The sequence below is a fragment of the Ammospiza nelsoni genome, chromosome 6 (genome assembly GCF_027579445.1).
Source record: "Ammospiza nelsoni isolate bAmmNel1 chromosome 6, bAmmNel1.pri, whole genome shotgun sequence".
In the NCBI taxonomy this organism is placed as follows: Eukaryota; Metazoa; Chordata; class Aves; order Passeriformes; family Passerellidae; genus Ammospiza; species Ammospiza nelsoni.
The window spans coordinates 57,798,310-57,810,486 of record NC_080638.1 but is presented as its reverse complement, the minus strand read 5'-3'; the positions used below and the strand labels follow the sequence as shown (position 1 = coordinate 57,810,486).

The 12,177-nt window shown below is 42.5% G+C and overlaps 1 protein-coding gene across 1 annotated transcript in view; it reads left to right on the top strand.

Moving 5' to 3' along the window:
- Nucleotides 1-12,177, top strand: part of SYNE2 (spectrin repeat containing nuclear envelope protein 2) — a 168,602-nt gene that overhangs the window by 94,850 nt on the left and 61,575 nt on the right. Inside the window, exons 68-80 of the mRNA XM_059475436.1 lie at nt 880-1,092; nt 2,776-2,943; nt 3,907-4,026; nt 4,944-5,056; nt 5,678-5,819; nt 6,706-6,837; nt 7,377-7,529; nt 7,776-7,985; nt 9,246-9,347; nt 10,410-10,529; nt 10,688-10,888; nt 11,248-11,421; nt 12,011-12,142. Coding sequence (XP_059331419.1) covers nt 880-1,092; nt 2,776-2,943; nt 3,907-4,026; nt 4,944-5,056; nt 5,678-5,819; nt 6,706-6,837; nt 7,377-7,529; nt 7,776-7,985; nt 9,246-9,347; nt 10,410-10,529; nt 10,688-10,888; nt 11,248-11,421; nt 12,011-12,142 — 1,980 coding nt within the window. The remainder of the gene's footprint in view (nt 1-879; nt 1,093-2,775; nt 2,944-3,906; nt 4,027-4,943; nt 5,057-5,677; nt 5,820-6,705; nt 6,838-7,376; nt 7,530-7,775; nt 7,986-9,245; nt 9,348-10,409; nt 10,530-10,687; nt 10,889-11,247; nt 11,422-12,010; nt 12,143-12,177) is intronic.

The following is a 12,177-nucleotide window of genomic DNA, read 5'->3' as shown; positions in this document are numbered from 1 at the left end:
TGGAGCTAGGTGACCATTAAAGGCTCCTTCCTAGCCAAACTGTTCTATCATTCTCTGATGACACTGATAGCTGGAACAATGCATTTTGGCTCTCTTTTTTTCCCTGCCAAATCTCATTTTAATACGAAGCTTGTGCACTAGCACTGGCCATCTCAGTTGCCTGAATGTGTGCTCTGGAGCCAGGGGAGCATTCTGTTCTTGTAGTGTTGCTTCATTTACTTACGGAGTACCAATATTTGCATATGTGGAGGCATATACATCCTGTGCAGCCTTCCAAGTCACTGCTCTTTATCTCCAAGTACTTTGGACTTCTGTTATGGACATGTGCAGTGCAATATTGCTTCTTCAAGGAGCGTGTTTAAGAAGAATTGCACAAGACGTCCTTAAAAATACACCATTTTTTAATTGTGTGATCTAGAGCCCAAGTAAAGCATATTTAATTGCTGGAACTGAACACACACGAGTAGCTTGTAAGCGTTGTCCAAGAGCTTGTTTTGCAGCTTCCAACTGCATTGCTTTTGTGTGTAACTCCCACAGAAAAACATCTCTCCTCAGGGGAGAACAGGTTAATGGTGAGTCATCACTCACAGGTATAGCTGTGTGCTCGGGTAGATCCCTGCAGATGCAAATTGCAGCCTGGAAACCTGTTACACCAGATCTTGGCTCACCTGCCTGCTGAGTTTCCCTTCTTTCCTTCTTGGTTCGTGGCTCCCCCCCCCATCCCGCAAGGCTGGGAACGCGGCAACGGAGTTGTTTTGGGGTTTGTTGTTTCCACACTCTGTGAGTGTGGAAGTTAATCATCTCTCAGTGCTAAGGGGAGGGGAGGGAGATTACAAAAGCAGGTGGCTCACCAGGCTGCTTTGATGTGCTTTCCTCCAGAGCCAGCAGCCGCCTCCAGTGCCCAGCGCCGCGCTGGGCTCGCAGTCAGCGCTGGATGGAGGGAGGCCTGAGCCAGAATCCATCCTCCTGGTGTGCCAGGCCCAGGTGGCAGAGCTGGAACAATGGCTAGCCAAAACTAAAATGTCCCTGGGCTCAGCCCCTCAGACCCCCCAAAGGCAGCAGATGGTGGAGCCACAGCTTGCTGATTGCCAGGTAAGGAGGTGACACTGCTGCTGCCATCCCCTTCCCTGGGCTGTGTCTGCAGGAAGGACACTGTGCCTGCTCCTCTCTCCTGCTTCAGCACTCCCTCACCCTCTGCACTGAGCAGGTGACTGACTGCTTGGCTTCAGCTTTGCCAGGGTATTTGGTTAAAATATCTGATTTTCGAGTTGGGATCTGTTTGCATCCAGGGGATTTAGATAGAATTCTGGAGTATATGTGAGGTTTTGGTTTGATTTGGATTATTTCCAAAACCATGGCTGAGTATAGTTTGAATCCTCTATTAAAAGGCAATTTTTCATTGGTCCTGATCATAATAAATCAGCTAGAAACAAAAGAGTCTTTTTTTCTTTTGACATTTTCACTTTCTGCTTGTCAGAATGATTTAAAAGACTGGTCTAAGAAGCCTTCCGTGCTGCTAAGTTCTACTTCTTCAGTTTTTTCATAAACTACCAGCACAGAAAAATAGTGGCTTTCCCCCTGCCCTCAGTGAGCAGTGGTGATATTTGTACCTACTGCTGTGCACCTAGGGCAGCCTCTTGCCCCCATGGCAGCAGAACAAAAGGGGTGGGTGGTACCTGTTGGTGAAAATGGGAGGAGGAAAACAGGATTGGCACGAGGGAGCCCTGGCATGCACCATGTGCAGATTAAAACAGGGCTGAGGCTCCCTGTGGTGCCAGTTGGCTTCAGGCATTGAGCCTACCTAGAGCAACAAATTTCACTCACAATACCAAAATGTCCCCATTTTAAATTACTGAGACATCACCAGCTGTTTTGTTGTTGTTTTGGGTGGTTGTTTTTAATTGGAATGCCTCTGGGTTTAGGCTGTGATTCAGCCAAGTGCTCAGGTGCTGAACTCTGTGGGAATTGGGATCCTGAGTGCTTTAAAGCAGCTGGCTGTGTCTGGATCCCATTCAGGGTTCCTGTCAGCATAGGCTTCACTGGGGCAGCTCCAGCTGGTGAAAACAAGCAGGCTGAATTCCTGTCAGCTTCAAACAATCTGGCTCAGTGTTAGGACATGAGCTTGGGCAGAGGAAGAAAGTTCTCTAGTCAAGATCTACACAGAATGAAAGAGAAACAATCTCTAGATAAGGGTGTATGGTGTAAAGCAATTCATTTATTCCAGTTGATTACTTTGCAGTTGACCCATGGTACCTTTCTTCATGCTCACCTTAAGAATGTGAGTTTAAAGTATGCAAGGATGCACTTTGATTCACAGCAGCTTGGATCAAAAATCAGATCCCAGCAGTTTACAATGGCCTGGCTGTCACATGGAGACCTTCCTATGTGTTGGTAGTTCAGCATCATTCCTCCCAAAGAGTGATGTGAGCTGTGTGTGCATTGCCTCTTTCTCCCCTGCTGAGGCGTGTTGTCTTCTTGGTTGAATTCAAATGGAGTCTGTCATTTCTGCTTCCTCTTTTATTACTTGATACCTGAGTTAACATAGCCTCCTGCAGATGCTCTTGTTTGAAACAGTTTTAAAAATAACTCTGTATAAAATAAAAGGATAAAAGGACTACACTGGAGAAAATCTAGGGGGATTGCAGCTATTTCTCTTTTCCCCTGCATGTTTCTCTTCTCTTCAGAGAGGGGAGGTGTGAGCATTGACTTCAGAATGTTGTCAGAAAAGGAGTGTTTCACTTCTGAGAATGAGTAATTATCTGCTGTCCCTTCTAGGTGAGGTTATCAGAGATTGAACAAAAGGTCCTTTCTTTACTGGAAGATTGTGGAGATAGTGCAGACTACCAACAAAAGACAGAGGCTCTTTCCCTGAAGCTGAAGGAGGTGAAGCGCAATTTGGAAAATGTCCAGATGATGCTTCAAGACAAGCACAGTGAAGAGCAGGTAAAGCATGTGAATGTGTTGTGCAGGGCAAGAGTTGAGAGTCCTGCTGCTTTATTGGTCTGTGGTTGCAGAAGAACAGTTAGAGCTCGCCCTGTGAAGCAAGGAAGGGAGAAATGTCAGAGTTGCCATTATTCTACTTTACAGTGCTGTATAATTACTTGTAGTTTACAACAAGTAGTGGACTTTTAATGAGTCTCTGAGCAGCATCTTTTCTGCTCTAAGTGCTCAGTGACAGAGGTCAGCATTCTGCTAAGAGCACAGGAAAATGACTTAGGGTTTGATTTGTTTTTAAATGCCTCAAAAAGTCCATGATGTTTATCTGTGACAGTGTCAAAGCACGGAGACCTTTTAGTAATTTTCTCTTTGAAGAATGCTTAAATGCAGTGATTCTCTCAGCTCTCCTGCACCAGAGCAGCACAGTCTTTGCTGAGTTTCCCAGTGGGTGAGATGGTAACTCCTGGCTTCAGAGCTCATTCCCTCTGTTGTGTGAGGCATCAGAGGAGCCCACCTGATGTGTTTGCTTAAGAGCAGCCACAGTCCCTCTGGTGTGAAATAGCACTGCTAAAGGCTTGTTTTGAAATACTCTGTGAGCACAGGTTGAAAATCCAGATGTGTGACCAGATTTATAAGAATGAATTGCACATGCCTGTATTTTGGTGAAACAAAAAGAAGGGAGTGTTAGTATCACCTAATCTGCTAGCAGGAAAAGCAAAGAAAGCAAAGTAACTGTTGGGGAACACATGTGAGGACCTTGGCAGAAGGTTAGAATGGTTAGGATGCTAAAACTTTCAGTAAATTCAACTGGACAAAAATCTTTGCAAAAGCAGCAGTTGTGTTTCATGGCTGCTGATTCTGTGTGTGGTAACTCCAAGGCAGCTTTTACCCTTTCCCCAGGCTGCACCTGTGGGGTTCTGCTCTCTTGTCAGGTCCAGAAGCCTTCCCACAATGGGTGTCTCTTTACAGGTTCCCAGCAGGGAGAGGATGGACCCAGAGCCCCTGGAGATCCTGCACTCTGATGGTTTCAGCCTATCCCAGGTGCCCCATGCCCAGCAGCCTTGGCACAATGGGCTGCAGCAGCCCCAGGTAATGAATTCTCCTCCAGGCCAGGCTGCTCCACGTCCCCTGTGGGCTGGGGAAGCTGCTCTTACCCTGCTGCAGTTCTCCCTGTGGGATCAGCTCTGTCAAGGGCTGGTTTCAGCTGCCCATCTCCTCCAGGATTTGGGGAGTTTGTCAGGATGGAGAAAGGCCTTACCCCTAAAATCCCTTGTTCAAAAGTTTTAGTAATATAAAGCTAGGAGATTGGAGGGATGAGTGATGCCATCTGAATCACTGTGAAACAAGGCAAGAGTCCTAGCTTTAAAACACTGATACATATGAAATCTGAATCTATACACTGATACTGTTTTTGCAGGTAAGTTTAAAACTAAAGTTTTGTGAACATATTTCCATGGGCTAACTCACTATGACTTTAAAGGTTGTTGTTAACACAGTATAAAAATCTTGTAATGTTCTGTGCTCTGCAAATTACTTCTATTTTGCTAACTGTAAATTAACTTTTGCCTTTTTCATGCTATTGGAAAAGAGCTGGAGAAAATGGTCCAGCTTGAGCTGCTAGAATTGCTCACTTTTCACTCAACACTCTCCTTTTAACTAATGGAACTCAAACCCATATCTGAGCAAATCCCCATTTTCCCTTACCTGTTTCTTTATGTAAGGATTGCAGTCAGTGGTGTTTAAATTTCTATATGTAATTTGTTTCTGGTTGGGTTTTGCTTTTAAAACTTTAGCTCAGGTGGAAATATATTCCATAAAAATGCATGTTTGCAGAAAATGGTTTGTTCTGTAGATTCATGTTCATACATAAACTTAATTTTATTCTGACATAGGTAATTTTTTTTTCTTTGCTAAATGATTTCACACAAAATGTGATTGAAAAAGCCCAATCATCACTTCAGATTATTACAGTTCACATAACTGTTCATGCTGTTCTCTGTGCACAGGACCTGAAATTAAAAGCAGCTGAGCAGAAAAGCCTCATTGACTTTATTGAGTCATGTGTGGAAAAAATGCAGCCGCAGCTTGAGGACAGCATGACTCCAAAATCAGAATCCAGGTACAGAGTAACACAATCAGTTACCAGATTCAGTGATGTAAAACTGCCTAAACTTGCTGAAGTGGCACCCCTGGTTCTGTTCTTCGGTTCTGTGTGCCTTTAGAAGAAAAATGGCAGATTGGGGCATCAATAGTCCAGAGAAATGGAGGCTTATTTAGGTGACAGCCTCTGTGATACTGAGCTGACTCCAGAGTTCAGATCTTTGTAGCAGACAGGACTGACACCTGCCATGAGCTAAATCAGGCCCATCTGTAGGCAGGCTGGGTCCCTCTGTTCACAGCCATGGCTGTACAAATGCACAGGCACACCCAGCCAGTGTAAAGGCAGCAGCTTTGAGAAAGGGGACATTGGGACCAGGCACCTTCCAGCACAGAACCAGCACGTCCTACAGGACTGTGCTCCCCAGGTTGTCATTCCAGAGGTGGAGGCTGCCAGCAGGCCCCTGGCATATGTCATGCCAAGGAGAAAGTCCAGGTTTATCAAAGCTTGGATTAATAATCATAGATGCACTTGGCTTCACTTTGCTTTTGAGGCACAAACAACAGAAACTAATCTTATACAAGAAACCTAGTTTTACTCTGCTTCAGTAATTGTCATTCTAACAATGTTTTCTCAATACAGCAATGGAGAATCTGACTCAAAGACCAAGCAGGCTGATGCCACCTTAGCTCCAAAGGATCAAATGGGTAATAAATGGCAATATTTACAACAGGAACTCTCATCAAAGATGAAATCTCCTCTCTGCCAGCTTGTGGAACCTCAGGTTTGTTTAAGTTCCATAAAACACTCTGATAGTGTAGATAGCAATTAGTTTATCTTTCTGTCTCATAGTAGCATGGCTCTCCATCAGATAACTGAAATCTGTGCAAGGGTTCTCCAGAGGAGATTACTGCACAGTGTTTTCATAATTGTCGTTTAATTTTACTTTGAGGTAAATCATGTCTCTGAAATAGTGATTGCTGAGCACAATGTGGGAGCACTTAGGTGAATCCCTGTGGTTAATTTTCAGAGTAGATGTTATCTGCTTACTTCTTCCAGGAGCACTGAGGTAGTTATCCAGCAAGCTCACAGCTGGTTCCTGTGGATGTGGGTGAAATCTCAGTTCCCACAAGTGAGAACATTTTGGTCAAAGCAAATCTCTGGCTTAAATTTTGTTCTGCCATTCACCATTGTGTTCTCTCATTCTCACACATCAAAAAACAGAGTTTGAGCTGTGTGTTCTGAACAGACTGCTTGGATAAAACTATAATTCCTGTTATTAACAGTTTCGTTCATAATTAATTAGAATTATTAGATTTTCTGTCCTCTGAAATTGCTGCAGTACGTGGAAGAATATCTGACATGTAAAAGGATGAATGTCAGCTCTTCCTCAGGCAAGACTTACCCTGCAGTGGGCAGTAGGGTTTCCTTAACCAAAACTTCAGCTGTAGCCCATAAAGCTGGGAATCAGAGGCTCATTTTTTAGTCAAGCTCCCATCAAGGCACAGCCTGCTCAACTTCTGCCAGTGAAAAGGGAACCTTGCTATCCAGGTGCTTTATATCAGTGCCTTGAATCTTTTAATGCTTTTTGACAGCAGTGTTACTGTGTTGCCCATAGCCTGTCTTCATTTGAGCTGTTCTAATTGCAATGTTCTTTTTCCAAATGTTAGATCACAACAAAGATGAACATGCTGCCTCGAGGCACATTCTCAGGTGCAGGAACCCCAACTGTGGAAGAGCTGAAAACTTACACTGTCCAGCTGGGAGACCTGAGCCAGGAAGCAAATGTGGTGCATGCACAGGTAAAAATGGCATGTCCTAAGCATTGCAAAAAACCCCAGGGATTCTAGACACAGGACACTGCTTGGACACTGGGAAACAGCCAGTAATCCATTATTGCAAATGGCATTCACTGTAGTGAGCTTTTGTGTTGGGTATGGGCTGTAATGTAGAAATAGGTTGAGGATTTTGAAAGGAAACATTCCAAATCTTCCATTATGATACTTCTGCCTGAGTCCAAAAGTTTGTTAGTGTGGGTAAAAATCCTCAAACTGTATAAAGCAGGATGGGAGTTCTTGGGAGTTCAAGACAAACTTCTTGGGCTCATGGCTGAGATTAGAGAGCTGTAAGAGCACAGCCATTGTCCAGTACATAAAGGGTCATTGTGTCAGCTTTGCCCTTGACAGCTCTGAATGTTACATGCATGTATCCAAGTCTATCCCTCAGTATTTCATTAATTCCATTTCAGTGTTAGCTGAGCAAATCTCTAACGTTATTTGAGTGAATGAATCTTAGCCATGCCTTGGGTGGAAATACTGAAAACTGGCTTGCATTTACCCAGGATAATGTGGCAGAGGAAGTCTCTTCCAATTTGGACAGAAAGTTGTTTGAGCTGCTTCTGGCAATCAGCCGGTGTTTGAACAACATGGAGGAGATGCTGAACACCTCCGTGCTCTCCACTGAAGAGGCAGCTGTGCAGCAGGCTCTCTATGAGGTAACTGCCCCAAATCCCAATCCCAAACCCCAGTGGACTTCTGTTACAGCAGAATATATATGGCCTGGTATTTCCTCTCTGTTCTTCTGGCTTTATTCAGGAATAACGGTGCCAAACTATTTTATATTGCTCAGATTTGGGCCTGTTGCTTTTAATAATTATCAACTCGAGTCCTGCTGCCTCTTATAGGCAAGAGTCCTTCCACAGACCATTTTCACTCATTTTGCTTTTCTTTCAACCCTTTAGACTCTGTCTGTGGAGCTGCAAAAACTTCATGCTGATCTGAGTGATAAAAAGGATGATCTTCTGAAGTCCATCAGCTGTGCTGGTGGGAGCACAGATGTGTTCTGCGAGTGCTTTAACAACCTGCAGGCACGGCTGGAACAAACTCAAGCTGCCACTGCTTCAAGGAGCAGCTCCATGAAAGCTGGGCTGGATCATAATAGCAATTACCTGGTACTCCACTGCCAAATGCACATCTTGTTTCACAGCATCTGTTAGGCTTGTCAGTGTTAATACATTTGGGTTACAGATGAGCAACCTCTAATGGGTTTTCTTTTTTCTTTTTTCTTTTTTCTTTTTTCTTTTTTCTTTTTTCTTTTTTCTTTTTTCTTTTTTCTTTTTTCTTTTTTCTTTTTTCTTTTTTCTTTTTTCTTTTTTCTTTTTTCTTTTTTTCACTACTTAAAACATTTGTCTTGGCCTCTCAAGAAGCAGATTAATTTTGCTGGTTGCAGTGCTGTTTGCAATGCAGACTGCCACAGGGGCCTGGATCACAGTAGATAAAATTTGCATGCAGAAAGTGTGGAAGTAACCTGGGATCCATGCGGGCTGAGCTGCAGGCTAAAGCAGTTTCTGTGTGTAGGGACTAGGCCAAGGGGAGTTTCATGTATTCTTTCAGCTGCTGTGTCCTCAGGAGAGGCAGGCTTCCTCCCTTGTGGTGCTATGTCTGACACTGGGCTATTTTTAGCAATGTGTTGGAGGTTGATTTGACCCCACTGCATTTACTGTTCCTTTAGATTTTGTGCCACAGAAGCAGAAGCCATAGTTGCACAAATTTTCCTTCTTTTGTTCTTTGTTGGAAAAGCAGATAGTGAGAAACTTTTCTTTAGATTCTTGTGATGTGCTAAATCTAAAACTATTGCTGGAAAATATTCAGATCAGGTCTTTAGTCTGAACTAAGGAAGGAAGAGTCTGGTCTTTGAAATACAATTTGCAGTGTCCAGCAAAACTCGAGTGTGCTCATCATCTGCAAGTCATCCTGGCCCTTTACTGCTGAATAATAAAGCAGCCCTTTTGAGGAACACTGGGATGTTGTCTCCAAACAGCCACAGAACTGGTCTTGCAATGTTTATGTATGCAGAATCCATAGAGCTCCATCAGCCCCCAGTAATGGGCTCATTTTCCCATTTTCAGAAAAGAATAATTTGATTCTCTTACCAGTTTCCCAGATTTTTACAGTCACAGAGGATCATTGTGACAGAGTAATCTGTTTCTTATATACTACACAGACTCAGAATTTCCCCTGTCCATTACTGCTTTAAGCCCATAATGTATATGCTTTGTTTTGGTGGGATTTTTTTTGATTGTTTGTTTGTTTAAGAGAAAAAAATAGCATTTACCTAAAGAGGTAATAATTTTGTTTGCTGTGTAATTTTGTCTGGTCATTACTATACTCCTGTTAGTGTGATATATTTCTGATGTTTGTTTCTTTTGCAGAATCAAACCAGGCTACTCTATGATCAGTTAACTGAGAAAAAAGCTGCTCTGCAACAATGCTTGAATGAACTACGTGGACATAATGTTTCTGAACAGCTCCAGGTAATTTTATTTGAAGGAAATGAGAGGTTTTACAGCATTAGCTATTATTTCTAGCCTTCTGCAATTTGTAAAGTTTCATAATTTTTAAAGTTTGAATCTAACTTAGGTTTTTACAATGGGAAGAGGAGAGAGTTCAGTATTTGCCATATTCACCACCACCCCTTTTCCTTTTTTTTTTTTTTTTTTTTTTTTTAACGGCACCCCAGTCCATACTCAGACCTAATTCCAGACATTTTAGTGGTTGGAGTGGAGGAACCAGTCTTTCCTCAACCTCCCAGAGCAAATACCCCCCTTGCTATGGCAGAGAAGGAAAAGAGCTACATGTTACACCTTTTCTTATGCCTAACTACCTTTTCTTTGTGGGAGTAGGACTCTGGTATTCCCATCTTCTCCTGCAGCATTTATGAGCACTTTATCATATGGAATTTGACCAGTTAAGCTATTTTCTTTGATCTTTATTGGGATTAGCAGAAAATTAAAAATTAACAGACTGCATGTCCTCCTCAGAATGGTCATTGGCCATTTACCTACTTATTACCAAAGCAGGGATGGTATTCTGAACCTTTCTTTTTACAGGCTCTAACCTTGCTTAGAGGCATAATTTTCTACCAGACTGAGAGCTGTGTTCCCTGCTGAATTCCCTAGCAAAGACTGGCTATATTCTGTTAGGTAATCACCCCTGGAAAAGAAATGCCAGAAGTACATAAGGAAGCTTTCTTTCCTTCAGAGGGATCCTGTCTCAGTCCCTGAGTGTTTCTGATTCATAAGAAAAACCTGTTTTCTGACTCCATGATTCCTTTTAATGGCTGCTCTTGAATTAGTAAATGGAAAGGCATGTTGAAGGTTGTCCTGAGACACAAGACCTGAATTCCCTTCCTGGCTGTGCTGTGTGAACACAATAAATTATGCCATGTTTTGTCCATTTAGTTTATAAGCTCATGGGATTTTCTGAAGTGCTAGCACAGGAGAGATCCAGCCACTGGATTCACTGCACCACCAGTGATAATGGAAAGTTTATTTGAATGGAACTCTTCCTAACAGTTAATTTTGTCCTTCATCCAGAAAATTGGTGACTGTGCTGTGGAGCTGCAAAAGTTTGAAAACCAAGTAGCAAAATTGAGAGGCCATGGAGAAAGATTGCAGTTACCTATCACCTTAATCCAGGAAGCTTATAAATTAGAGGTAAGAGCACAATGCAGCTTCCACTTACTCAGCATGGTTTGATTCTTCTAAGCAATGCATTTACAGCATCAAAAGGCTGATGGTTATTTTGTATTCTGTGGGTTTGTGGGATTCATTTCTGTTCTTCATGGATCACTGCACAGTGTTTGCATTTTTAGGATGTTCTGGATGACATGTGGGGGATTCTGAAAGCAAAGTATGTGGAGCTGAACTCCCCTGCCATCAGTGAAAGCCAGTATGAGGACTTGCTTCGTGGGTTTGCAGAGCTGGTAGCTATTGGAAGGGAGAAGATGGCACAGGATCCAAAGCACCTAACAAAGAACAGAGCAGCTCTGCAGTCCCACCTGAAAAATCACAAGGTATGAGGTGTTGTCCACAGCACTGCTCAGGTCACCATAGCAAGGAGAGCACTGTTTTCTGGGACTGGTTTCTCTTCAGTGTAGTGGAGGAGAGTGACTGGCTCATAGCAAAGGGGAGGGACTGGTGGATGTGCAGAAAACAAAGACAAGTTTTTCAGTAGACCAAAATAATACCAGTTTTAGTGATAAATTGCTATTTCTCCTTACCTCAGAACACACAGCTGAGTAAGGAAAACACATCTTTCTTATAGTTACCCAAAGGATTATTGTGTCCTGCCTACTACTTAAGCCTTAGAGCTCCTGCTGTGGGAGTGTGATCTCTCTTAGAGAGCAAGCTTTAACTTGGGGCTTTTTTCCAGGATTTTTTCCACAACCTCATGACACATATGGCTTACATGGAAGCGTTTTCCAAGAGAGTGAGTCCTTCTGTCCTGCAAAAAAGAGAGGAATTCTGGAAAGAGCTGGTCAATGAGGTCAAATTGCTGGAGCAGAAGGCCTGCCAGTATGGTATACACTTAGAGAGCCTGCTAAAGGTAATAAATCAAGAGACACCCAACAGTAAAATCTGGAGGGAAGGAGAAAAGTTGCATCTGGAGCAGCTCTTGTCCTACCAGTGATTCTTTGGCTAGTAGTTGTCCTTTCCTGATTTCACTGGACAGCAACAGTCTATTTATTACTTATTCTGTGTGTGCCAGTAAACCAGCTTTCTTCTTGAAAATCTCTGGAAGTGGACATTTCAACACATCACACTTTATGACTTCTTGCTATAATTTCTGAGTGTCTGGACTGACAGAAGAGCCCTTTAAGGCAAATAAATACCAGCACCACTTTAAAATAAAACTTTAAAAATTTAACCAATAATCTCAGAATATCCCTAGAGAATAAAAAATTGTCCATACCACTTAAAAATAAGAATCCTTAAAGATTTTGAAGAGTGCATAATTAATTCATCTGTAGTGAAATCATGTCTCACTTTGATATTTACATATTATTCACTTATTTTTGTGTTATGTTTCATTAAAGCAAGAGCTGTTGATGTTTTAGAAGGCATTAAGGCCTGAGTCTGGTGTATTAAAATGCAAATGGATGTGTGCTGTGTAAACAATTCAATGTATTTTTTAGGATTGGGTGGTATTTGATGAGGAATGCCTGGTTTTCAATAAGGAGTTAGAAGCACTTGCCTCTGCATTGCCTTCTATCAGTTTGGTTGAAGAAACTGAAGAAAGATTAATGGAAAGGATTGCACTTCTAGAGGTATTTATGTGTTTGTCACTGCTCTTCTTTATGCA